The sequence below is a fragment of the Carassius gibelio genome, chromosome A9, assembly GCF_023724105.1.
Source record: "Carassius gibelio isolate Cgi1373 ecotype wild population from Czech Republic chromosome A9, carGib1.2-hapl.c, whole genome shotgun sequence".
NCBI classification, from domain to species: Eukaryota; Metazoa; Chordata; class Actinopteri; order Cypriniformes; family Cyprinidae; genus Carassius; species Carassius gibelio.
In genome coordinates, this window is record NC_068379.1 from 7164025 (window position 1) to 7191923 (window position 27899).

Below are 27899 nucleotides of genomic sequence, written 5' to 3' on the forward strand. Positions count from 1 at the left end.
GAATTCATGATCAGCAACTACAGTACCAATGATCCTGAAGAGAAATCCACCAACAAATCTTCACAGTGTAAATACTCAAGGTATACGCCACAAAATATTTAAGATTGATTTGACTAATTGTAATTCGGAAAACAGAAAGATCGAATTCCTCATTCATACCGCTTGAAGCCAGAGATTCAAGTTTATAGATCCAAACTGTTTAATTGTATAATTGTGCTAAATACGGGATCACATGTAGTTCCTATTCTAGCCATGGGTATGTTACACAATGTATTGGTGGACATGAAGGTTTGTGTTGTATGCAACTGGAAATTGTCCAGCACTGAAATGGAGTACGTGTGTTTTCAGAGATTGAAGATTGGTTAATAAATGATGAAGTCAATGTAATTAATGATTTAAAAAGTGGGTGAAGGGATTGAATTTTTTAACACACTGAAGAAGGCTTTCAGCCCACACATTTGTGTACTGTCCCACTGGTGATTAATGTAAAATAAAACGCAAAATAAAAATGCTTTAAAAGTTCCGGTTGGTTTGGTTTATGATTTAGAACATTTATTGAGCAAAATATTGAAATCTGTTGTAAAAGTGGGTCTCTCTGGTAACTGACTAAAGGACTGAAGGTGTTAGTGTGTCTGTGTGAGTCCTAAACAGTGATTGGGCAATGCCATGGGCATTTCTCCACAAATAAATGTTACCCAGAAAACAGGATACAGGTTTAACTCTTTTGAAATACTTCTGCTAAATGTTACTCTGTCAGACATGCAAAAGAAATCTAATGTATCTCTTGCTCTGGCTACTGTGTATAGACCACCAGGGCCGTATACAGAATTCCTAAAAGAATTTGCAGATTTCCTCTCAGACCTTCTAGTTACAGTTGATAAGGCGCTAATCATGGGAGATTTTAATATTCACGTTGATAATACAAATGATGCATTAGGACTTGCGTTTACTGACCTAATAAACTCCTTTGGAGTCAAGCAAAATATCACCGGGCCCACTCATCGTTTTAATCATACACTAGATTTAATTATATCGCATGGACTCGATCTTACTGCTATAGATATCGTACCTCAAAGTGATGATATTACAGACCATTTCCTTGTATCGTGCATGCTGCGTATAACTGATATTAACTATATGTCGCAGCGTTACCGTCTGGGCAGAGCTATTGTTCCAGCCACCAAAGAAAGATTCGCAAATAACCTGCCTGATCTATCTCAACTGCTAATTATACCCAAAAATACACACGAATTAGACGAAATTACTGACAACATGGGCACTATTTTCTCTAATACATTAGAAGCTGTTGCCCCAATCAAATTGAAAAAAGTTAGAGAAAAACGTACTGTACCATGGTATAACAGTAATACTCACTCTCTCAAGAAATTAACTCGTAGTCTTGAACGCAAATGGAGAAAAACTAACTTAGAAGTTTTTAGAATTGCATGGAAAAACAGTATGTCCAGCTATAGACAGGCTCTAAAAACTGCTAGGGCAGAGCATATACACAAACTCATTGAAAATAACCAAAACAATCCAAGGTTTTTATTTAGCACAGTGGCTAAGTTAACAAATTACCAGACGCCACCTGATTCAAATATTCCACCAACGTTAAATAGTAATGACTTTATGAATTTCTTCACTGATAAAATAGATAACATTAGAAATACAATAGCGAATGTAGATTCTACAGCGTCTAACACTTCAGTTTCATCCATCGCACCCAAAGATAAACTGCAGTGCTTTACAACCATAGGACAGGAAGAGCTAAATAAACTTATCACTGTATCTAAACCAACAACATGTTTATTAGATCCTGTACCCACTAAATTACTGAAAGAGCTGTTACCTGTAGCCGAAGAACCGCTTCTCAATATCATAAACTCGTCGTTAACTTTAGGACACGTCCCAAAACCATTCAAGCTGGCGGTTATCAAGCCTCTTATTAAGAAACCAAAACTAGATCCTAGTGTACTGGCAAATTATAGGCCTATTTCAAATCTTCCATTTATGTCTAAAATTTTAGAGAAAGTTGTGTCTGCTCAATTGAGCACCTTCCTGCATAAAAATGATCTGTATGAAGAATTTCAGTCAGGTTTCAGGCCCCACCATAGCACAGAAACTGCACTTGTTAAAATTACAAATGACCTGCTCCTTGCGTCAGACCAAGGCTGCATCTCATTTCTAGTCTTACTTGATCTTAGTGCTGCGTTCGACACCATAGATCATGACATACTCATAGATCGATTACAAAACTATACAGGTATTCAAGGGCAGGCTCTAAGATGGTTTAGATCCTACCTGTCCGATCGCTACCATTTTGTTTACTTAAATGGGGAGTCATCTCATTTATCATCAGTAAAATATGGAGTGCCACAAGGATCCGTCCTAGGTCCCCTTCTATTTTCAGTATATATGTTGCCCCTTGGTAATATTATTAGAAAATACGGAATTAGCTTCCACTGTTATGCTGATGATACTCAGCTATATATCTCAACGAGACCAGATGAAACTTCCCAATTATCTAAGCTAACAGAGTGTGTTAAAAATGTAAAAGATTGGATGACACACAATTTTCTCCAATTAAATTCAGATAAGACAGAGATACTAATTATTGGACCAAAAAACACTACACAGAATCTTGTAGATTACAATCTGCAACTAGACGGATGTACTGTTACTTCCTCTACAGTCAGAAATCTGGGTGTTATATTAGACAGCAATTTGTCTTTTGAAAACCATATTTCCAATGTTACAAAAACTGCATTCTTCCATCTTAGAAACATTGCCAAGCTACGAAACATGTTATCTGTTTCTGATGCAGAAAAGCTAGTTCATGCATTCATGACCTCTAGACTGGACTATTGTAATGCACTTCTAGGTGGTTGTCCTGCTTCGTCATTAAACAAGCTACAGGTAGTCCAAAATACAGCAGCTAGAGTCCTTACCAGGTCAAGAAAATATGATCATATTACCCCAATTTTACAGTCTCTGCACTGGCTACCTATTAAGTTCCATATCAGTTATAAATTATCATTACTTACCTATAAGGCCCTAAATGGTTTAGCTCCTGCGTACCTAACTAGCCTTCTACCACGTTACAACCCATCACGCACCCTAAGGTCACAAAACGCTGGACTTTTGGTCGTTCCTAGGATAGCAAAATCCACTAAAGGAGGTAGAGCTTTCTCACATTTGGCTCCCAAACTCTGGAATAGCCTTCCTGATAATGTTCGGGGTTCAGACACACTCTCTCTGTTTAAATCTAGATTAAAAACACATCTCTTTCGCCAAGCATTCGAATAATGTATCTTTTTAACTGTGAGTGTAGTTGCATCTGTTCAAAGGTGCATTTTTATTCATTAACTTGGGTTAAACTAATTTTACTTTGTTGGATCAGCAGCTATGCTAATGATGTCTGTATTTTGTTTCTATGTTTCGCCACGGGATTTACATCCCGTGGTAACTAGGATTTAAACAAGCTCCAGTCTGGATCCAGAACACCTGAGAAGAGATGATGCTGACCCTCAGAGGACCCCAGATGATGCTACCTTGAATCAACAAACAGAACTAACAATTATTGCTAAATGTGTCACTGAATCATATAATAACTTAATTAATAATATTGATAGTTCATCGTCTAGCTGACTACGTCTTATATTATTATTATTATTATTTTTATTTTTTCTAAAATCCTGTCAAATGTGCACAAACTACTAGCTACTACTAAATATTGTAGAAACATAATTTTCTGTAAAGTTGCTTTGTAACGATTTATTTTGTAAAAAGCGCTATACAAATAAACTTGAATTGAATTGAATTGAATTGAATTGAAAATGTAATGTAACCTTGGCATTGTGGCTCAAATTTCTTCATTGACTTTCTCAACCATATCTTCCTGTGTGACCAATATATCCTACAATGCACCAAACAAAATACCCAAAAAATAAATATATATATATATATTTAGTGTTTCACTAAAGTAAATAATACAGACTTGGAACAATATAAGGGAAGAATTTGTATTAATAAATGTGATTATAGTGATACTCATGACGAAAATCACTTTTTGCATCAGACTCATCTTTCCCATGGGTTTTAAATCACGTTCTTTATTGTTCAGTTTTGTGGAATTAATTGTATTTAGCCTGTATTCATAAACATTAGGAGAGGCCATCTGCTCTTTGACCCTGTTGCTGTGGTAGAGAGCGGCTGTGTCACCGCCCCGTTACACCCTCATGATAAAGAGTCCTGATGGACTGACGAACACATGAGTGGGAACAGCATACGCAGGAAGCAGCAGCCATAGTCATGGACACTATAGGAACAAAGGTACTGTGTGTGTTTGTGTGTGAATGAGTGTTTTCTGGTTATTGTTGCTTGCTGACAGCATGGTCCTAGTGTCAGAAAAACTGGTGAATATTTGAAAAGCAGATGTATGTATTTAGTGAGTGAAGTTAGTATTTGTGAAAAAATGGCATTGAAAATTACTTTACTAGCAGAGATGTTCTATAAGTATATTAATTTCATTAAGTTTTGCCACTGTAAAAGTTTGACATTTGGGTATAATTTCAGGATAACGCTCAAGAGGTGATCACATAACATCTGAAGACCAAAGTGCCACCGTTAGTGGAAAGGCTGTGACTGTGGTTATTGTAAATGACGTGTGAGAGATTAGATTAGCTGTGTATCTGATTCAGCAAATGCTGCTTTAACATTTATAGAGTCATAATGTGCTTGTCATTGCTTTGTGTTGAAAGTTCCTTACTGTCAAAACATTAACTTGAGTGAATGAGTGCCATGACGTGAGACCAAGTATGGTAACCCATGCTCGGAATTTGAGCTCTTTAATTTTGTGCTATTTATTTACCCCATCCAAGGACACACACACACACACACACACACGGAGCAGTGAGCAGCCATTTTTGCTGCAGTGCCAGGGAGCAATTAAGGGTTCAGCAAGGATATATAAGCGTATGTAAGAGAATATCAGGTTAGGTGACAGTTTCTGATCATTGGAGCCTCAAAAATGAAACTCTAGTTAAAATGTTCCGGTATGCAATAATGCCTTTGGGACTGCAGAACACACCTGTCACTTTCCAGTAACTTGTGAGATTTGCTATGCCATACTTGGATTACATTGTGATTTCACACACATCTGGTAACTGTAAACCTTATGTTAAACCTTTGTATAAACCTATAGTGCATTTCTTAATATCTAATAGAGATTTTGAGAATCCTTCAAACAGCCATTGAAACATAGACAGAAGCATATCATATCAATGAATTCCTAATCAGGTGTATTTCTAGAGATGGTGTATGTGCAGATGAGACCTTGTGCTCAAGTGAAGCAAGTTGAACTGAATAGAATTGCTATGTAACCCCAAAAGGCTGATCACGACCTCAACTTTCTCTTATAGAATTTACAAGTTGACCCGGAGAAGTTATTCACCAAGCTTGACAGGATTGGGAAGGGATCGTTCGGAGAGGTCTTTAAAGGCATTGACAATCGCACGCAACAGGTGGTTGCTATAAAAATCATTGATCTGGAGGAAGCTGAAGATGAGGTGGAAGACATCCAACAGGAGATTACAGTCCTCAGCCAGTGTGACAGCCCCTTCATCACTAAATACTATGGTTCTTATCTGAAGGTGAGGCCATTGCATCACTTCCCTGAAGCAGTTTAATGTTTAAATATTCTATATGCTATATGATGTTTGGAGATAGCAAGGGTCCAAACTTTTGTATGCTGATAATGTTTTCTTTTTGAAAAGTAGAGTTTATATATGTGGCTTAACCAATGAGATGCACTAATACTTGGCCTAATCTCTCCTGTGGTGGTTAAAGTCTTGAATGTGTTTTAGAGGACTTTAGCAATAGTCTTTTCACGACTGAATAGTTAACCAAGTGCAAATACCTTAGTGTGAATAGGCCTTTTGTGGATTAAAATAGCTCCAAATAGGCTAATTTCACCATAGAATGCCTAGAGAGCTCTCACAGAGGATTGCCTAAGGTTGTGAGAGTGTGTCCCATATGTTAATTGTCCAAGTGCTTTTGTGATCTGATACCATTTACCACCGGAGAAGCTAACCATGCTCCTGAAGGCCTACCATTCAACTCCAACCCTAGTAAAGCCAGAGACACACTGCACAATTATTTACATTTAAGTATGTAATAACTAGGTATTTAACCTAAACCTACCCCTAAACCTAACCCTACCCCATGTAGTTACCTTGTGTTGCCAGAACTTTCTTAGATAGGTACACTATAAGTACATGTAAGTACACATACTGTAAAATAAAGTGCAACCATTATGTCTTACAGTGAGAGAGGTTCAAAGCTGACCGTTGTCGCAGATATACGACCAAAGACAGCCTACAATCATTTTCTGACAGTGTCAGAAATTCAGCATGATCATCACACAGTGTTTACTGCTACGACCCACGTTTACTGACCAGCCAATTAAAACGCGACTTGAAATCAAGGCGCTAACACATAAAACTGCTTAGAGCTAGATGTAAGCAGTTATTTGTTTTAGCGCCATGTCACAGTTTGGCAGATGTAAACTGTGATTTGTAGTGCTCTTTTTGTTTACCACCAGTGCATGCTGATGTGCTTTTATTATTCTATAGTAACTTGCGTTGTAGCCACGAGTCAAGGTGTCATCAGCGTACAGTCTGCATGCATGTCGTGCAGTGTGATTTGCAGTGATCTTATAGGATTGTTTAAACCATGCTTTGTGTGTCATGATTCTGCCCTCGTGTCCTTGATTTCTCCCTAGTCTGGAGGCAGGATCATGACAGACCCGTGTTTTGTGTACAAGCACATGGCCTTGTCTTTGGGCCATGTGCTTGTGTTGTCTCGTTCCCTTGCCCCGCCCCCCTTGTTATCCTAGTCTTGTCGTGATTGTCCTATCTGTGCCACCTGTCGTGTCTTAATTAGTTCCCCTATTTAGATCTCCTAGTGTGCTCTGTCTTTCGTCGGTTCATTGTTCCACATTTGTGATTGTTCCTACATGTGATTGTTTACCATATCGTGAGTGTCTCTATATGTTCCTGAAGAAGTCTTTGTATTACCGTGAGTGTTTGTTTATAGTTAGTTAGAAGGCTTAAAACACATGAACCAGAACATAACCAGAAAATAACAAGCAGGTGTGCTGGAGAAGGAATGTAACTGCAGAAAAGTCGTTTGTCGGGAGCACGGTTGGCTACTCCTGCTTTACAGCTGATGGGAACATCTGAATGGATAAGTGACATTCCAATAAAATTTGGAAATTTCACAGGATTGATGCATGGTTTTAGATATTTTTTTAAATGAATGCTGCTTTTTAAACAAGACAAGTTTAAATATGCCAGTCCAAACAGGTCTTATATGACTGGAAATCTCTTGCAGGACACAAAACTATGGATCATCATGGAATATTTAGGAGGGGGTTCTGCTCTGGATTTGGTAAGAATTTTACTTTCCTTAATTTTATTGAACAGTACAGTCTATATCTCTGGTTGTACAAGAAAAGACACAAAAATGACATATTTCTGCAAGCTGCTGTTAAACAGTGTAAATGTTCATTAAGAAATATTTTGGTTGTGGACGTTACAATAACACATTTCTAGGGTACGTGTGCTTAGTCCTGTTCCTGTAGATGTAACTTTAGCTTCAACCCTAAACAAAATCCCTAATCATGAACCAGCTATTTAAGATATTTGGGAACACATAATAACTACTAAGAGGTGTGTTAGAGCAGAGATGAAACTGAAACAACAGTAACAGGAATGAGTAACCTTGCTCTAAGAGGACTACAAGTAATTTAGGCCAGTGCTTCTCAAACCTGTCCTGGAGACACAGGAGAGAAGTGGTGACCTTGTTACCAATAAAAAAATTAGGAATTTGTGTAGCTATTATAGTTACGTAGTATATAATTATAGCTGTGTTTTTCCAAAGGTTTAGAATCCGACATGTTTGCTAAGGTCTCCTAACAAAAGTTATTTAATCTACAGCTGGGACCCGGAGCTCTCGACGAGTCCCACATTGCCACCATCCTCAGAGAGATCCTGAAGGGTCTGGATTACCTTCACACCAAAAAGAAAATTCACAGAGATATTAAAGGTACACAATTTTCTACCATTGAAATCTTTAAATGATCTCCAGCATTTCTGTTCCGATAGCTCAAATCAACATTTTGAATCGGTGTTTTGTGTTTTCTCTAGCTGCTAACGTCCTGTTGTCAGAGAAGGGTCAAGTGAAGCTAGCTGATTTCGGTGTAGCCGGGCAGCTCACAGACACACAGATGAAGAGGAACACGTTTGTGGGCACTCCGTTTTGGATGGCACCAGAGGTCATAAAACAGTCAGAGTATGACTCAAAGGTCAGATCCGTTCAGTGTGTAATTCATGAACCAAACTTTTAATCATAGCCTGGCATGGGTTAGCATTTAGACCCAGGGTAGCCAGCCCTGCTCCAGCACATCTGACTGTTATTTTCTAGTAATCATGAAAACCTTGATTAGCTGAATCTAAAACACTGCAAAAGGGCAAGTTCCCAGGTGGAGTGTTAGCGAGCCCTGCTTTAGCCACTCTGTTTCCATAAACTGTGTCTTTGTATAGGCCTATTGATCTTTAGAAAACATCTTGCTCTGTTTAAAGTTATTATCCAGAGTCTATTGTATATCATCAGTTCTCAACCAGAGCAATGACATTTGTTTTCACACATTTTAGCAAATGTAGAATAGGTCACTCTGGTGTGTGTGTGTGTATTGCAGGCAGATATCTGGTCATTGGGCATAACTGCAATTGAGCTAGCAAAAGGAGAGCCACCCCACTCTGAACTTCATCCCATGAAGGTGTTATTTCTCATCCCCAAGGAAAACTCACCCACACTAGAGGGAAGCAACAACAAAGTTCTCAAAGAGTTTGTGGATGCCTGTCTCAATAAAGACCCCAACTTTGTAAGTGCTACCTGAAAGATTTCAGGGATTAGCTGGTTCCAGGTGTGTTTAATTAGTACTGGAGCTAAAGGTGTGTTCATGTGATATTGGAATTCACATAATTACAAGATTCCAACTTGAAAAAGCACTCACGTCCTCATAGAACTCATAATTACAATTTGTGATCTGGGAGGCTCTGTTTAGGCATTGATAGTGTTGCCATAGAAAAGCATAATCCCAAAACCGAGAACAGCTCCAATTAGAATGTCCAATGTTGTAATTTCCGGAATTATGGTAATTACAATATGGCGTGAATGCAACATAAGTTCTGTTGGAAGGTGACACTCCAGCAGCAGAATTGGAGATACCTGATAGGTGTCTTTGACTTGGGCTGTAGCTAAACTCTGCAGAGCAGTGGCCTGCCAAGCTGGATTTTAGTAACATTTCTGCATGGGTATACTGTGTAGCAGGGGTGGACTACTTTGACACTTGAATGGCTCTTGGGGGCCTGTGCTGTCCACCCCTCATATATAGACATGTATAATTAAAACACATATTATTTGCATTGTCTCTGCCAGAGGCCATCAGCTAAAGAGCTTTTGAAACACAAATTTATCACTCGATATGCTAAGAAGACATCATTCCTGATGGATCTTATCGACAAGTACAAGAGATGGAAAGCAAAACAGTCCCGCGATGAGTCCAGCTCCGATTCAGAATCGTAATTGCAAAACAAACATTGGCACATTTAGTTATATTAATATTCAAATTATTTATTCACTGAGAAAATGTGTGTGTATGTCTTCAGAGATGACGATGAAGCATCTGGAGAGTCTGTGGATGATGACTGGAACTTCGGCACTCTCATAAGAAATAGGCCCACAGTGAAACACAATGGAGTCATACAAAATGAAGAACTACAAGAGGTAAGAAATCAGATATGCCAGTGTCAAAAAAATTAATAAATATAAAAGCAGGTGTTTTTATTCGAAAGACAGCATAAACATGTTCTTTGGGTTTAGAATGAAAAAAAAAACGATTGTTTTTTAGATGTTAGTGAATCATCCTTATGTAACCCCTCTGGGTTTGCACCACAACACTTTTTTTTTTCGTTCCGAGTGGGTTTCAGACCCGGGTCTCTGGCATGGGAGGTGGGCGCGCTAACAAGAAGGCTAAAGACTGCAGCCACAAACATCAGTCACTATAGTGTGCCTCTTGAGATCAGAGGAGAGAGGTTTACCTGCACAGCACCTACACCTGGCCTCCATTACACTTACACCCATCTGTTCTGTTGCTGTTTATCCAGGACCAGGTCGCAGTAGCTGCAGACTATGTTGGGCTACCAATATATACTTTTCCTTCCATAGCTCCTTATGGGGCATCTAAAGGTATTTCCAGGCCTTCCAAGTATGGAGGTCTCTTCAGGAATCGGACGTGCCTGGAACACCATTGGGAGGTGTCTAGGAAGCATCCTAACACATCAACTGGCTTTTGGAGGAGTAGTAGCTCTACAACAAAGTATCTGGGATGTCAGAGCTTCTTGGCATTTAGCCCAGACACCCTGAGGGAGAAATCTCATTTTAACCCCTTGCACCTGCTCATTCTTTCAGTCATTACACAAATGTCTTTACCATAGGTAAGGGTCAGAATGTAAATTGACTGGTAAACCAAGAGCTTCGCCTTTGGGCTCAGTTCCCGATCAGTCCCTACACAATGTGAGAAATCAACCTTTTTCCAACTGAGAACTAAAGCCTCCGATTTGGAGGTGCTGACCCTCATCCCACAGCTTCACACTCTGTTACAAACTGCCCCAGTAATCCTGTGTCGCAGGCCACAGCCCAAAATGGCCATTGGGCAACATCGTCCACAAATATCAGTGATGCCAAACTGATGCCAAACTGGGCACCCTTCATTCCCCAGCAGCGCTTTGAGATCCTGTCCATGGATATCACAAAGAGGAGCAGGGGCAAGGGACTGCTGCGGTGCAATCCAGTAGCCACTGCCCAGTGGATCATGTTGAGAGTTAAAGTATTTGTCGACACCTGCAGTTAGGACACCTTGTGAATTGGAGTAGTACTGACTTCAAAAATCACCAAAACACAACCAGATAAAAAAAAATAATTGAGCAAATATTAGTTTATGCTGCATTCAAGCACAGATTTTAACTCATGTAGTGATATTCATACATGTATACTACATCATACTTTCACATCTGCCTCTCATTGTTTAGATTCCAGACACTGCAAAGCCTCTGTCCGAGAGCAAAGACTCCAAGTCCTCGATTATATCGCCACTGTTTGCAGAGGTGAGAATTTGATTCCGATGATCCTTCTAACTTGTGTATTATGTGAATGTGCAGATGTTTATCTAGAGTGGAACTTAGCAGTTTGCAAATGATCAGGTAAATGAATATCAGTGCAGACTGAACTAACAGTTCTGTATGTATCCAGTGTCAATCACATTGTCATTGTCACATTGGATGTGTTTGTTTTTCTGTCAGCTGAATCAGAAGAAAGATGTTTATAAGCCAGCGGTGTTAGAGGAGCTGAAGCAGGCCATGCTCCTGGCTGAAGAGACATGTCCCGGGATCACCGACTCTATGCTGACAGGAGTTGTTCAGAGGTTAAAGAGGTAAAGGGATATTCACAGCTCCCCGCCTGCACTGGCCATCACGTGTGAGCTGGTCTGAGTCTGATGTGTGTTTTCTGCCTAACAGGTTTTCATCTCAGCACTGACTGACTCACTGACTTCCTGCATGAAGACATTATGTATTTTCTTTAGTTTTATTAAGGTGGGATTGTAATTGTCATTTATAAATCTAATTTGCCTGCTGTCTGTACATAACTGTTAAATGTGAACTGGATTTAAGGACCCCATAAAGGTTTCCAGTAATTCCTGGAAGAAATAGTTTTTTAATTTTATAATTATTTATTATTTTCAGTTTAGATGCCTCGAAGCACAGCAACATGAATGAAAAGCTACAAATATAGATCTCAAGGGGTCCATGTGTATTAGCTAGCATTGCTCTTAGTTAAAAAATAATACTATTAAAAACATTTTGTGTGTTTTTTTTTTTTTTTTGTTGTTGTTTTTTTTAGCCCTTAAAATTCATATTACTTTTAAATGTTTTTCTTTTTTTTTCTATAGGAACATTTAACTTGTTCATATTAATTATTGAACAACCAACTAAGGGAATTTTAAAGCTGAAGTGTGTAATTTCGAAAAAACTAGCAAGCAGAATTGCAAAAAAAGAAATAGCTTGACAAACATAGTCCCAAACTGATCCCATTGGTCGAGACAATGTAGCCGATACAACTGACTTAGTTGATTCTGTATTAGCCAGAAAAGAAAGTGTTTCAACATCATAATATAACACACATGAGCTTTATATGGTCCCTCAATCCCGTTGTGTGTAAAATCCATTATATGCTTCATTTAGCTGTAAACTATTTTGTTATCCTTCCTGTATCTCCAATGATCCTGAGTTACAGCACTTCTGTTTGCTCCTAGATGATAACAGCATTTTAATGTTACGTAACAGAAGAGCGTATGGGTTTATAGGACTATAAATCTGTGCTAAAGTTCAGTTGAGACTAATGTACAACTCCAAGTGATCTCCGCTATCATCACTCTTTTCAGGAAGCACCTGTGTCTTTAAATCTGCTGCTCAAAGTCAGTTTGCCCAGAAGGCAAATGAAAGTGTAACAGTTATACCAAATCTAAACAACCGTAACACTCCAACAAATTCACACAATTTTAATTCTTACATCCAAAAACAAGATCAAAATTTGTCACTCTATATACAGATATTACATAGAATGTTTATACACATAATACATCATTTTTACACAAGAAAAATATACATAAAAATGTAAACTTCTGTATACAAAAAAAATACCGTAGACAAATTAAAGACCGATAACAAAAGGTGACTAGATTATCCTATGAGTTTTAAAAACGGTTCTACAGTACATTCAGTGAGTATAGGAATCAGTCAGCCATCTAAACGCAGAGTGCAAGCGACTTTTGTCAGGGGGTTTTCTCCGTGCAGCGGACCTGCTGTCATTCACACAGTAGTAACACGGTAAAAACTTGGACTGCACACAGCATTTCAGCTCAATAGAGAAACAAAAAGGCATCTGTCACAAGTGATGAACATTGATGGGGAGAACCAACAAACAAAGACAACTCTTGTTCACAAGTATCAGGCTTTTGCACAAGAAAAGTAATTTAGAACCTGTGGAACACAAAGCAAGTGAAAGTGCAGCTGACCACAGGAAGTTTAAGGGAGATGACCAAGAAAACAAGCAATGTTTTGTCACTACAGACAAATCTTGAGATTCACTTAAGGAGGTTTCAAAATGGTCAAAATTAGGAGATGGCCAAACGGCTCCAGTATTCCTGTGATCATTCTGGCACACAAAAGATCTCGTTCCTGAAACACCGGCAGAAAGAATGTGTGTAAATCATCATAAAACCACTTTCATGTCAATGTCTTACACAAGAATGGTTCTATGAATAATTCAAATTCAATCATCGGAGTGAATGCAACAGTTTATGTGAGAATGAACTGAATCTAAAACCATTCTTACGTAAACTCTCACTGGATTTTAGATTTCAATTCAGTTTTTCACATTGGATTTGATCTCAATGTAATGATTTACATAAGAATGGATTCTCAAATGATTTTCACTTTCATTCTCCAGGTTTTTCATGAATGAGACCCATTATTTAGTTTTTTTTATTCATTTTATTAGTGAGATAGGAACATGATAAGTGTGTGTAAGGGTTGTGGTTTAATGTCTTTAATATCTTTAATGTCGACCACTGTTTTGATAGCTATCAAAAATACTGCTGCACATGATCACAGTATTTCATCCAAATAAATGACACGGATACACAACATCAATCAATAAAAAATGATTCATCACAAGAATTTTGATAGCCATTAAAACTACCAAACATTATGCCACTAAATGCTTCAGCTCCACCAAGTATGTTGCAAATGGCCATTTTCTTTTTTTAAATCTCATATTTATCTTTCGCCACTCAATTCAAGCAATAAAACCCAATCTAGAGGTTTCTATTCTATAAATATATTTAATACTTAACAATACATGAGAGAATCATTCAGTGTCTAAAATCTACCAAAACCCTTGGTTTTCCTGTTGTCTATCTTCAAAAGAGAAATGAAATGAGCAGGGAACATTGGTCCCACGTGGCGTAAGGCTGACTGACGGTGGCTAAAAATGGCTGAGTTTGAACCTGATTCTTCTGTGGAAGTCTGGAGAAGAACCATCAGGCTTCACAAACCATTCTCCACAGAAATTGCACCAAATATCCGCAAAACAAACCGATGACATCAACTCTCCCGCCACCCATTCCTTCCATCTGAAACCTTGCCACCAAGGGCTCTTGTATTAGAAAGACCAAACGAGGTCCTAAACTGATTAAGCACCATGAAGAACAAAAATATTTGAACCCATATATTTGGCAAAATATTACCTCAAAGTGTCATTGTTGTGTTTACTCTTCACTGAACGACAGTGTTTCTGCAAGATCAGCAAAGTCGAGGTTGAGATCTTTGCCGTCAATCAACAGTTAAGCCATAAATGGAACCGATAAGGAGAATGAGATCCAGCAGTTTTCATCGAGAGCAGAGGCTGCTGGGAGTAAGCCACACCTGAAGATTGGCATGAGTGACTCTGCTGAGGAGATTATTGCTTTAATAAACGTTGTGACGTGAGCAGTCCAGGCTTGGTCCACCTAGCGTGTGCAAAATCCCAAGAATGAATCATACTGATCTGTGTCCTGATAACAAGTCGTATGGTGGATTCTCTCGAGACCACATCAAGCTTAGCTTCTGTTACATAGAGACAGACTGCTGAATGATAGGAGGGTTGTTGGCTGTGTCAGAGTTCATTTTGGGCTACTGTCTGAAATCAGAAAGTTGTACAACTTCAGTGCCACCATGACAGTGGTTTTATACTCTGTTTTCATCTTGGGTGATCCGATCACACTTTCAGAGATGCCACATCACATTACACTGATGCATCCTTGTCAACCTTCTCATGTAATGCTGAGCTAATCAATGGGCTGAAATTTTGCATGCTAGGTATAACTATAAAGGTTACCTTATTGCAATCAGATTTTCTTCCCTATTGTGATGTATATCAAAGTGATATCTTCTTGAATGAGGAAAAATATAAAAAATAAAATCACAGTATGATTTCCCTCGACAAAAAAAATCCATTGTTAAGTGGCGATAAATTAAAAGGAAATGCACATTAACCATAATTCCTCAGTTGAGCAATTGTGATCAGATTACCGAAGACAGATGCTAACACCAAGTATAAACAACAGTCCTCCTCTGCTCTTTCTCCAGCCAACACACATCAGCACGTTCCTATCTCAAAGACTCAAGCCAACCAACCACCTGCTACTCCCATTGTAGGAATACATACTAAAGGAATAAGTCATATGATAGAATTTGTTTCACGAGCCTTAGTACAACAGACCATCACCCCTTTTCCACTGACACAGTGCTGGTGCCTGAGACAATTTCGCATGTTTCCAATGAAAAACATAGCTTAGCTCCTAAACCCGCACGTTTAAAAAAAAAACTAGTAACATTAGAGCCACTGGATGTTAAAAGACTCCTTTATAAATGTAAAAATATGCTGCACACAACCTCAGTTGACATTTCTATTTTTAAACATGTTGCACAGCTTCACCAGCAACATTACTGTCCCTGACTGACTGCAATGAAGGGATTCATTTACAAATACCATATGCGTCAGTCATGACTTTTTAAAAAAAGAATTAAATAATTAAATGTAAAAAACTGGAATAAACTAAGACTGTATGATCAGGTAATGTAGTAATGTTGTCAGTTAGATTGTTTGGCTGTCAATTTCAATGGATCGGCTCAGAGACAACTGAGCACCAGCTCCTACACTAGCACCGTTTGGTGGAAAAGGGGTAAATGTGGGCAACACATAACTCTTGGATCACTACAACAACAAACACTGTCTTGAAGACACTGTTGACAGACCAAGCAGAGATCAGTGTACAGAAAGACTCAAATCTGCTGCTGATCTGTGGTGCCAGTGAGACACAGGGCTGTTGGTGATGAGACTTAAAGAGTTAGTTCACCCAAAAGATTAACCCTTAAACCCATACTTTCTTCTGAAGAACATAAAAGGAGATGTTTCCAACAATGTTCAGACTGCTCTTCTCCATGTAATTAAAGTGAATGTATACTGATAGCACCGTAAAAGATGTCCACATGATTCGTGCACTAAATTCCAAGTATTCTAAAGACATATTGATAGCTATGTGATAGGAACAGATTGGAATTGAAGTCATTAAAGGCCTGTTCACACAGATTAGATTTTCTGTTCAGACCGATGGGCTTAGTGGAAATTCAAATACAGTCAGTGACAGTATGTGGAACTTACTGAAAAATAGAAGTATAGCGGTACACAAGGGCAGCACTTTCTTGGAGCTTAACAACACTGCATAATTAAAGAGCAGTAAGTGAACATTGTTCAGAACTTCTCCTTTCTTGCCAAAAGAAAATCATGAGCTATCTCAAAATGTGAGATGGGATGGTCTCTTTAAGCAGACTCAATTGCTCTGAGGGAACGGGGGAGTGGCAGCAGTGGCACTGGTGATGGTAATGCCTGTAGGTGGCGCTGTCGAGCTATGGCTGGGCTGCAGGTCTTTGGGGATCCCACTGTGGGAAGCCAGTTGGTGGCCGAAGGCTGCACTAAACTGTGGGAGCTGTAGTTTAGGTTGGATGGGGGTGAGAAGGTCCCGCGAAGACTGTGAGGATGAGGGTGAGGTGAGGCCGGTCAGGCCCGGTTGGGGTAGAACCGAGAGAGCAGCGGTGGGCTGCAGGATGGTGGAGTGGGATGTGGAGGGTGGAGTGGACAGAGCGGTTGAGAGCAGGTGCGTTTCAGCAGAGAGGAGGTTACCGAACTGTGACGGGTCTGTGAGAGAGAGAGGGAGGTTATTCCAGGAGGTGCGTGGAGGGCCTGGTGCTCCACTCAAAGGCACCTCCAGCAAGAGAGGCAGGTCGGTTTGAAAAGAGGCACAATGTAGGGGTGAGATGTGATCCTTGTAGGGAGATGGCACATGCGCGCTGCTGTAATGACTGCCAGGTGGGGACGAGTCGGGTTTGGGAGCTTGGGAAAACGTTCGTTCTGTTAACCCACCATTGGGACTTCTAGAGGGTGTGGTGACACTGCTCTGGGTTGGCTGGGGAGAAGAGGACGTTGGGAAATGATGGTCTGTCGGGGCGTGCAGGAGGTTTCCCTCCAGCTCTAGACTGGGAAAAGTCTCCGAAGTCATTCGGCCGTTCAGAAGATCTCCGATGCCAGTCACTGTGACCCCTGACCCCGAGAACACGGCCATGGTTCGGTGGTCTACCCCATCCGCTGGGGTCAATTCACCCATTGAGGACAAACACACCAGGGAGTCGGGATACGACCCCATGGCCTGCAGGGCTCTGACCAGCTCCTCGGCCTCCTCTGTGGTGGGCAACAACTCTCCATTCTTGCCTGTATCCACAAAGACAAATCAGACAAAGTGCAAACCAACCAACAAATTGATTTTTACATTAGCTGAAGAAAACCTGAGTGGTGATTGACAAATGCTAGTCTGTATGATTGCTTGCTGGTCCAAGTCAAAATGGGCTACTCTAGAGTCTTTGTGATATGATGTTGTCATACAATCTGATACGAACGCACCCTCAAAAAGGTCGAAATCCTGAAGATCATCAGGTAGTCTGGGCAGTACATCAGAGAAATCCTCCTGATTCAGCTCAAGATCATTGGGAATGGCAGGCATTTCATTCGTTATATCGTCAGGAAGCTCGTCTGCACTGAGTTCAGGGGTTGACGGGCTCCTGCTAGAGTAACAGGCAGAGAGAATGCAAGCTTAATGTAAGATGAATAAAGTCGGAAAACATACCGTATGAAATGCATGCATATCAGTCCCTTCAGAAAAACACAGATTTTTTTTGTGATTGTTGCGGGCAAAAATCCTTGATTTGTTTTGACACGTTTTCTTAAAAAATGCGATGGAATATGCGGGATATTTTTGCAATTTTATGCGATGAAATTGCATGAGCTTGCAAAAAATGCGGTTTGATGAAAAAGAGAAAAAAAGGTGATTCCCCCAACACCTTTTTCTCACTAGGCTACTACCTTAATGTAAAGAGTAATTTCTTATTACTTCCTATGATAAGCGAGCATACTAAATCACAGAATATTTAAGTTGCAATCTCTTACTGCAACGTAAATTATTTAACATACTACTAATATAATTACAACTGTACATTTTTTGGTATTATTCTGTAACAAAAAAGTGCAATCTTACAACTGTAAAGTTGCATCAACTTCTGAATGAAACTACAACAGTGTTAGTAGCCTAGTGAGAATCAAACCGCAGTTTTCGCAAGTTCTCGCAATATAATTTAACATATAACATAATAGAATTTGGCTCCACTGTCATGTAACAAATCCGGAAACTGCTTCGCGCATTCTTTTGCGCTTATTTTTGTTGGCAAATAAGAATGATTTGCGCACTTCAAGTTTCACCCTGGTTTCACAGATGATGTTCACGTCACGTAATTACGTCACTTCATAAGGTTCCCTTGGCAATAGGGGGAAAATGGCGCTTTACTTGTGTGAAGTAAAAGCAACATTTTTCAACTTTCTGCTAATATATATGTGAGTTTTTTTTGCAACGAAAATACAGGGATTGCATATTTTGCTTTCTGAAATCTGCAATTTATGCGACAAAAGAGGGGCGTATTTGAAAAAATGCGACCCCGCATAAATATGCGGCCTTTGGCTGATTATGCATTAAATCAGGTGATCGCATAATCACGTTTTTCTGGAGGGACTGGCATATGAATGGTTGGCCAACATATTATAAGCACAGATTCTATTGCGTTGTTGCTGTGGTGGTAACAAACCGCGGTATTCAAGATGTTGAGTTCCTTTCATGACTTTCATCGAACCGGAAGACTTATATTACAAGGAAGTTATCGTTATAGCTGGTTCAGTTGAGTCTGATCCGAATCAGCGCTGAACTTTGTAAGAAGGTATAGGAAAAGCAACAGGACTGGGTACCCTTGATTAACTCAACCTATTTGGGTCTTGAATAAGCTGGTCTTATTTGTGATGTATAATGACATTTGTGAGACATGACAGTTATGCATCTGAAAGCAGGATAGGCACCTGACATTTGTGTGGTGAGGGGGCAGTGACAGGGAGGGCATTAACAAATTGCCCTGTGGCACAGCGGGTGGAATTGGCTTCTGCGGTCTGCGTGGACCTCGTCTTCTCTTCTTTTTGTGTTTCTTCGTCAGTGCAGGTGGCTTGGTCTTTTTACGTGGCCGCCGCTGCTGCTGCTGGTGACTGCGTCTGTTGCCATCCCCACGCAGGAAATTATCCTGCCACGCACACACACACACATTTATGTACAACTTACAACCCACACCGTACTGTGTAAACACATCCCATTTAAGATGATCACCATTTTCTTGGCATGCTCGTCACAAAGAGGTGTTTGGTGAGTGATGTCAAACACAGGAACAGAGCACTGCTGCCCATCAGCGAACCGTGCCGTGCAACTGGAGAACAGCTGCTGAGAGCGATTCAACAGGATATCTGCGTCAACATGCTGTCAAGAACAGAACACACTGACATCTGACAGATGCGCGTAGGTGTTACTTGGCGACTGTTCACAGACCATCCTTTCATCACTAGGCCACCACTAAAGTCTGTTCATTTTACTCGTAGCAAGCATGTGTGAAAGGATACGTTGAAAACAGTGACGTGAAAATGGTAACGCTATGTTGCTGCAGCTTTGACCCGGTGTGGTTCCTGTACACACTGTCCTTTCATACTTGTGTGGTACTGCAGACCTTGAACTGAGGAAAAAAAGAAAGGTTATAGAGACATATTATAAATGCACACACTCCCTGTAAACCTGTCAGACACAGTCCATGTTCAACACACCAGGGTGAGGTCTGTGAGCTCTTGCTGAGTTTCTGAATGAGCTGTGCAGTGCAGTCTGGGTCTTTGCTTGCAGCATGAAGCAGAGCTTTCCGGAAGGCATATCGGTATCTGCTGTGACGGGTGGCTGCCCTGTCCTGTCGGCACAAGTGTTTATACCTCTCTTGCAGGTATGTACATAGCTGCGCCAGACGTGCCCGCCTAGAAAACGGCTTTTCATTGGAGGAGCTGACATACACAAACAAAATAAATCTGTTTAGGTAATAACAAGCTTGTTTGCCTTTAAAACATTTTGATCTATACTCATGATTTTTATTGCAAATGGCATATATACATAACATCTCAGAATTTGTGAGGAGCGAGAGCGGAGTGATTTTGTTACCTTTGATGGGAGCTTCTTTCCTGAAGTCTCCAGGCCTGAGGCATTAGAGGAACAAGCTCCTCTGTATCTTCATCATCTGTACTGTCCTCAGACCAGTCGAGCCCTATGCAAACATGCATGCATATATGATCAAATATCAACGTTACATATATCAAGTACATTGCTACATCCATTGTAAAATATTACTACAATTTAAAATTACTGTTGTGTATTTTAGTACATTTTTAAATGTATTTCTGTGATCAAAGCTGAATTGTCAGGATCATTACTTCAGTCTTCAGTGTCACATGATCTTTCAGAAATCATTCTGATATACTGATTAGTTGCTCAGGAAACATTTAATATTTTAGTGGATTCTTTCAGGATTTTTAGAGGAATAGAAAGTGGAAAAGAACAGCATTTTAGCTGAAAAGACATTTCTTTTGTAACATTATTGTAACTTTTGATCAAATAATGCATCCTTGCTGAATAAAAGAAATTACACAGACACACATAAATGCTAAATGACAATGTAAAAAAAAAAAAAAAAAAAAAAAATATATATATATATATATATATATATATATATATATATATATATATATATATATATATATATATATATATATATATATATATATATATATATTCGTTACGGTGAAAAAAAAACGTGTTACAATTTTATTTTAATCAATTAATGCATCCACCTGAAACTTCCCAGAATTTTTGGAAACTCTTGGAAGGTTTCTGGATATTTCCCTAGAATTTTCCAACCCTAGTTCTCAGTTTGTTAGTTCCATCTGTATTGTGTAGAGAAGTACTGTTTTAATGCAACAAGGAGGTCATACCAAGATGTGGGAACAGGTCTCCGTGCTCTCTGTGTCTCTTAGCGTAGAGCTGCACGAGGTGCTGCAGTCTGAGCAGGCAGACAGGGGGTGCTGTAAAGGCAGTGGGGCGCATGGCCACGGCGTGGGGCTGTGAGCAGTCCTGGCCAGCAGCTGGGTCAGGGGATGCAGCAGGGACAGGTCTCCGGCTAACAGACTGGTTCTGAACCCCAGCTGACGGGAGCAGAGCAGACAAAACAGGAGGCCCAGTCTGAGGTGGAGCTGGCTTGCATAGCAGAGACTGCACTGCCCCATGTTGATCTGTATGTTGAGGGGGCTGGACAAGCCTCGCCAAGGGTTGAGGCAGAGGCGGAGGCGGTGGAGGAGGTGGTGGGTGTGGGGAGGCTGGAAGTGTGCAGGGTTCAGTGACGGTGCTAAAGTGCTCGATGTCCGGCTGACGGTGCTCTGGGTCCCGGGCGGTCACCCTCAGGCCAATCACTGGTCTGCTGGGTGGCCTCCTCTTGATGGAGCTCTTCTGTGCCACGCTTTCCTCTCCATCTGTGTCCTCCTCGTAGAAGGCAAAGGGGTCGAGGAAGTCGGAGTCCGAGAGAGGCATTGGTGTCAGACGGGAGCAGGGTGTGGACGGAGGGAGGCCGTCCAGCCCATTAGAGTCTCTCAGAGCCAGAGAGGGAACGGTGATGTTCAGAGCCACAGACTCCACGTGAGCGCGGGCACGAACCTCCTCCAGAGCATCCTGCTTCTTCTTACGCTCCTTCTTGGGGATGAAGCCGAGCACCTGTAGGTGGCTGTTACAGTATCTGCCAAAGCAAATGAACAAGGTTTGACTCAACAGCCTGCATATCTGTTAAGGCTCTGGCTCAGTACCTTATTATTACCCAGTTATTGTAATTACCTACTTTAATAAGCATATTAGAGTTGTCATGAAACTGAAATTTCTAAAATAGATTAAAAAAAACTTGAATAATATTAATAAAAAAAAAACAGCGGAAATGAACTGAAATTAGTATCTTTTGCAGTTCCCTTCATTTACTGGGATTCGAGACACTCTAAAAGAGACTGAAACAACGAATCATGAGCTGCTTTGTGTGTAATTGTCACTATGTTTAATATGAATATATAAAAGAACCGGCTGTTAATTCCCAACCCTAAACACTCAACAAACCCTGACCGTGTGTAAGCCTCTGATCTGCTGGACAGATTCTCATCTTACCTTCGCTCTTCTGCTTTGGGGATGGGGTTGGTGCATCGCTGACTGTTGTACTTGGCCACATATTCGCACTGTTTAAACGGAGCAGTTCTGTCCTCCAGAACATGACGAATGCAGAAGGCGTATCCGTTCAACCTGCGCTGCTTGCAGAGTTTGGGGCTGTAGGAGCACAGCGGCTTATTATCCACCTCTGAGAAATGGATGTGTTTACCTTCGTACATCACGTGACTCGGGTCCCTGAGAACATCAGCTGAACGAGACAGAAAACCGTGTGCATTAAACCACAAAAATAACACCAACTAAACTCACAATACAGATTCAATTTATAAATGCTAAACGTATATTATACAAAGCCTATAAATATTATGTAGCATGAGTTATAGTATGTGTCATATGCTTTAATCAGGACCAAACAATAAAACACTTACAATATAATAGTCAGCTCTGGTTTCCTGGTTTAATATTTGAACTAAATGCAACCCAGTGTCACAGCTAGTTGATGTGGTCATAGGTTAACTACAAACATCTCAACACAAGGACCCGTGCAACCAAAATAAACAAGCATGTGACATAGCCATGAAAGTGATTGTGAATATTACATCCTCAGCTTGATTTAGACATAACTGTACTGTGATTCACAGGATGGTTCAGGCTGCAAGTGGCTGAGACTGTTAGAAATGATGTACTTCACAGGTGATCAGTTCATATTTAGACATTGCATTGTGCAATCATCATATATATGTTTATACATGACACTTAATGTTTGCCAGATATACGTATTAGGTCACATATATGGTAACAATCGAAGAAGACCACGGAAATACTAAGGTACATCCCCAAAAATCAAATAATTTTTGATGGTATTGTGACCCTGAGTTGACCTGAAACGCTTCTGCAGATATCATAACTATACCCATGTCACCTTTTCTTTAAGCACATACTTATATGTAAACATCGCTGTCACCAAATCGATAAGCTAAATAAATAATAAAACATTGCATTTGGGCAGTATTTGGACAATTGTGCCCCTGTTATTGCAAAACTATATTATCATCAGTTTAAAACTTAGTCTGAGCTTCTGGCTGTCAAAATCACACGTTATTTTGATTTCACTCGTTAGCTACAATGCTAAAAACAAACCCAGGAAACAGAAACATTTATGTGATACTGCCTTATTTTCAGATTTAAAATGCCAAAAACAGAAATAGAAGCCAATGCACGCGCGAATTACATTATTCGATTTAATGAAATACGTTACGTTTGTCCATATTAATCGCTGTAAATGTGAGTATAAACAATAGCGGATGCGGCCCGTTCAATCAGGCCGAAAGAGCGGGGAGCTGCAGCCGATTAACCATTAATAAGGTTAGTAGTTTAATTTTTAAACGCCTTGGCAAATTAATATTTTAAAAATATATACAATTATTGCAGTGTCCGTTTATTCAGGATCAGTGACCGCAACATGATATTAGTTGCTGAATGTCCATTTTATATCAATGTAAACATTGGCCTACGCTAGCTGCCAAGCCTCGGTGTTCGAGTAGCGCGATAACGGGATCAGAGCGCTCATGAGTCGGGTAAAGCTGTAATCGAGTCCGCTCACCTGCAGTGGGTTCAGCCTCTACGGTCTCTCACTCCGGACAGACTGTGTAAACGCCACGGATCATCAACTGCACCGAATATTCATCGGAATTCCTTATGCCTCGGAAAATTATTCCCTGTTGAGGTTGTGAACCGTCAAAGCGATCACTAATGTACTTTCGATATTATGTTATGTTGTGCTCTCATTGAACAGATCTGCGGGGGTTTAGAGTTCAGAGCTCGGTGGACTCACAGCGCCACTAGCGGCGCTGCGGGGACATGACAACTGAGACCAAGTTGAAAGAGCATCATAATAGTAGATGTTTTACTATATATTTAATATATATTTTAGTAAAAATTAAAAATTTAAATTAAATTAAATTTATAAAATTACCAAAAATCAAACAACTTTAATTATAAACAGAAAAAAGCTATACAGAATTAACAACAGTGATAATGAAAAAATCACAAAACAAAATTACTAAATCAGAAATGAATATGAAAACTGATATATATATATATATATATATATATATATATATATATATATATATATATATATATATATATATATATATATATATACATACAACACTTTTTATCACAGGTTATAATAAAACATTATCAATAAAACACTTCAATATTTATTACGAGAAATGCTTTATAACAAAATGTAAAACGTTACAACACCCAATTGTACGGAGCCACGTGCACACGATTACTATTTCGTTCACTCGATTTATAAATTGTGTGCACGATTTAGCAAATTGAAGGAACACAATAGTAATCGAGTGCACGTTTTAGTACATTGAGGGAATGAATTAGTAAATCGTTCACACAATTTATTTATTTTTTCTTGCATGTCATGTGCGGGGCTCCGTACAATTGTAATGTCATTTTCACATCAACAATGTAAGAAAAAGATAGATAGATAGATAGATAGATAGATAGATAGATAGATAGATAGATAGATAGATAGATAGATAGATAGATAGATAGATAGATAGATAGATAGATAGCGGTTAAAATATCCATGACTTTCAAAATAAAATAATAATAATTATATATATATATAAAATCATCATCATCATCATTTTGTGGACATTTTTAGGGGGGATCATCAGAGGCTGTATTTACAAGCTAGAGGGCGACAGAGAGAAACACACACATGCATACTGAATGACTGAATAAAGCTAATAGAAGAATCAATTCTTTTGAAAATTGAAAATGTTACACTTAAGTCAATATTAAATAATGCATCGGCACAGTATGAAGTATATTATGCACTTATAAATGATCTGAAAGCAGTAGGATTTAAGTTTGCAAGGGTTTTTCTTCCCTCTCTAGTTGTATCTGTCATTAATGTCTGCAAGGCTACCTTTCCTAAAAGGATAGTAAGCCTATAGGTGTACATTAGACCCATCGCCACCGTTGATCTTTACTATCAACCCAGCTTACAATGCTTTTGAGAAATACAGCCCAGCACCTTAAATGGGTTTGCCAACCAACCCCCCAAAAATAAAAATAAATTATGTTAATGTTTTCCATAATAACATACATCTTTTTGACCATATGTAGGCACATTTTAAACACCTAAATCTTCAGAGGATGAGAGACGTGTTTCTCAGCGGCTAGAATGCTAACTAGATCCTGGGTGATGCTTGTCTGTGCTAAACTCATTTGCATGAAACTATGCCCTTTTCTATGGTTGCCAGGACATTGCTATGTGATTGCCAAGGCATACAAATTGCTTTTGTAAGGAAAGCGCCAGATCACGGATGCTAGAGTGTGCTGGATAGTTGCTTATGGGTGGTGTGAACGTCACATTTGTGTAGGAAGTCAAATCTGATGAACATGCAGCTGGAAAAGTCTGCCACACCTCTCATTATGAGGAGCTTTTTCCTAATAAACCCATCAAAATCCAGATCACCAGTAAATGATGAAGGTGTCCCTGGGCAGCTGAGGTTTCACCAGCACGGTCTGCATCTGCCCCCAGCAGGAAGAACACGTTGGGTGGATTATTTCTCATGGCCTCTTTCCCTGGCTTGTAGCCCAGATCTGGGTCTGCTGGCTGACTCATGCTTGACTGATTGTATGCTACTCACATCCTTGAAAACCTTTTGAACTAAATCAAGGCTGTCAAACTCAGTTCCTGGAGAGCCGGAGCCCTGCAGAGTTTAGATTCAACCCTAACAAAACACACCTGATCCAACCATCCAATCCTTCAGGTTTATTTGAAAACTACATAGTATGTGTGTTGGAGCAGGGTTGAAACCAAACTCTGCAGGGCTCCGGCCCTCCAGGAATTGAGTTTGGCAAGTTCACACACCTGGGGCAAGTTCAAGCTCAAACCGGTGCACAACGCTTTGCTGAGGTTTCCGGTTTGAGCGACATGTTTCCTGAAAACGGTGTGCATCGGGGTTTGAGATACGTTTCTCTTGTTTGGATGTGTCAAAAATGTCAGCCCAATCAACAGCAACACGGGTATAAACCACACACATGTTTATTTACATTAAAGGCAAAATAACCCAAATAAAAAGAGCACAAGTATAGATCTGGAACTTTAAGTCTGTCTAAATATCATATATATATATATATATATATATATATATATATATATATATATATATATATATATATATATATATATATATATATATATATATATATATATATATATATATATAATGATTAGAAACCACAGTTTCCACCAATTCCTTCACACATATGGGATGTTCTCTTATAATCTGGACAGAATAAGTCATGCAAAACTAGAAACAACACAGAAAGAAAAATCTGTTTTCCAAATGTTGAAGATAAGACTGAAATGCCGGACATGTCGAGTGCATGAATACAGTGTATTATTATGGTTTCGGTGAGTGTCCTGCTCTCTTTTACTGCGAAACAATTCAGATCGCTGCCAAACCTCACAGATGGGTCCTAAACCACAGGGACAATAAAACACGTTTCATCTCAGAAACATGGAACGTCGGGAATGTTTTCAGATGGAAAATGTTTTTCTCTTGCTGGTGAGAGTATCCGGGTGTTTTAATATATCAGTATATAATATATCAGTTCAGACTCAAAATGCTGGATGAGAAACAAAATAGAAGACAAGTAGCTGGTTAATATGAATAACTCTGTAAATGTTTGCTAGAAACATCTGATATTTTAAATTGAATTTGAGCATATTTCACACTTTTATGACTCGTACAGTATGATATAGGAGAATGTGCAGCTCATCCTAAATAAAAAATATATATACAGTATATATGCAATTTCTGCAATGTACTTTTTTTTAAAAGCTAAAGGGACAGTTAAATTGGTAAGTATCCATGTAATAAACAAGATAATATACAGTTAATCGCATTATCACAAGACTGCGTAGTTACAAATGACTTTTCATTGTTCAAAATAATTTTTGGAAAATGCTTTGTGTACAGCAGTTTAACAGGAACCATAAGTCATCTCTGTTCTGTCTGCACCAGCTTTATGATGCTGACCTGGTCACAAGCGGGACAGTCCTGAGGCGGATCGGAACAGCTGCGCCTCTCACTGCAGGGAACCAAAACTCATGGCCAACACAATCTCCTGAAACAACTGTGATCCAGAACTAACTGAGGCTCTGCAGACTTTGAGATCTCAAACATAAAAGGCAGACAGATAACTTCGTAGATAACTGTTTGTACATGTCATAAGTAGCCTACAAAAAAAAAAAAAAACATCAAAGACAAGTTGGTGCTTTTACATGCATGAATGATGTTTCAAGAGTTTATTTGGCCTATTCAAAGTGCAGTGACTCACTAGTGAAATAACATTACATCAACAACAACAGCGTCTGCAATCTTAAACAACACAGCTGAAGGCTGAAACCCAACCTGCATGCTATTCTTTCATCCATGAAACACAAAAGTCATTCAGCACAGTGTTGATATATCGTTTCTATGCATTT

The 27899-nt window shown here is 39.5% G+C and overlaps 2 protein-coding genes across 3 annotated transcripts; one reads left to right on the plus strand and one right to left on the minus strand.

Moving 5' to 3' along the window:
* The first annotated feature begins 4218 nt into the window (after positions 1-4218).
* On the plus strand, positions 4219-11833 carry LOC128019564 (serine/threonine-protein kinase 24). Its single transcript, XM_052605626.1, has 11 exons — positions 4219-4332; positions 5421-5651; positions 7393-7449; positions 7998-8106; positions 8208-8365; positions 8759-8944; positions 9502-9644; positions 9732-9849; positions 11154-11228; positions 11424-11554; positions 11640-11833. Exons 1-11 carry the CDS (start codon positions 4312-4314, stop codon positions 11656-11658), a joined length of 1248 nt encoding a protein of 415 aa, XP_052461586.1. The 5' UTR covers positions 4219-4311; the 3' UTR covers positions 11659-11833.
* An 820-nt stretch (positions 11834-12653) lies between these two features.
* LOC128019563 (INO80 complex subunit D-like) lies at positions 12654-24250 on the minus strand. 2 transcript variants are annotated; one of them, XM_052605625.1, is made up of 10 exons: positions 23970-24250; positions 22370-22616; positions 21163-21956; positions 20336-20438; positions 19957-20181; positions 19759-19868; positions 19472-19605; positions 19174-19388; positions 17677-17834; positions 12654-17487 (listed from the first exon to the last, which is right to left on the minus strand). In XM_052605625.1, the coding sequence occupies exons 2-10, from the start codon at positions 22585-22587 to the stop codon at positions 16553-16555; spliced, it is 2892 nt and encodes a 963-aa protein (XP_052461585.1). In that variant the 5' UTR covers positions 22588-22616; positions 23970-24250; the 3' UTR covers positions 12654-16552. The 2 variants fall into 2 exon arrangements, with proteins under 2 accessions (XP_052461585.1, XP_052461584.1); XM_052605624.1 differs by having other exon boundaries at positions 17677-17837; positions 23970-24210.
* Between the last annotated feature and the right edge of the window lie 3649 nt (positions 24251-27899).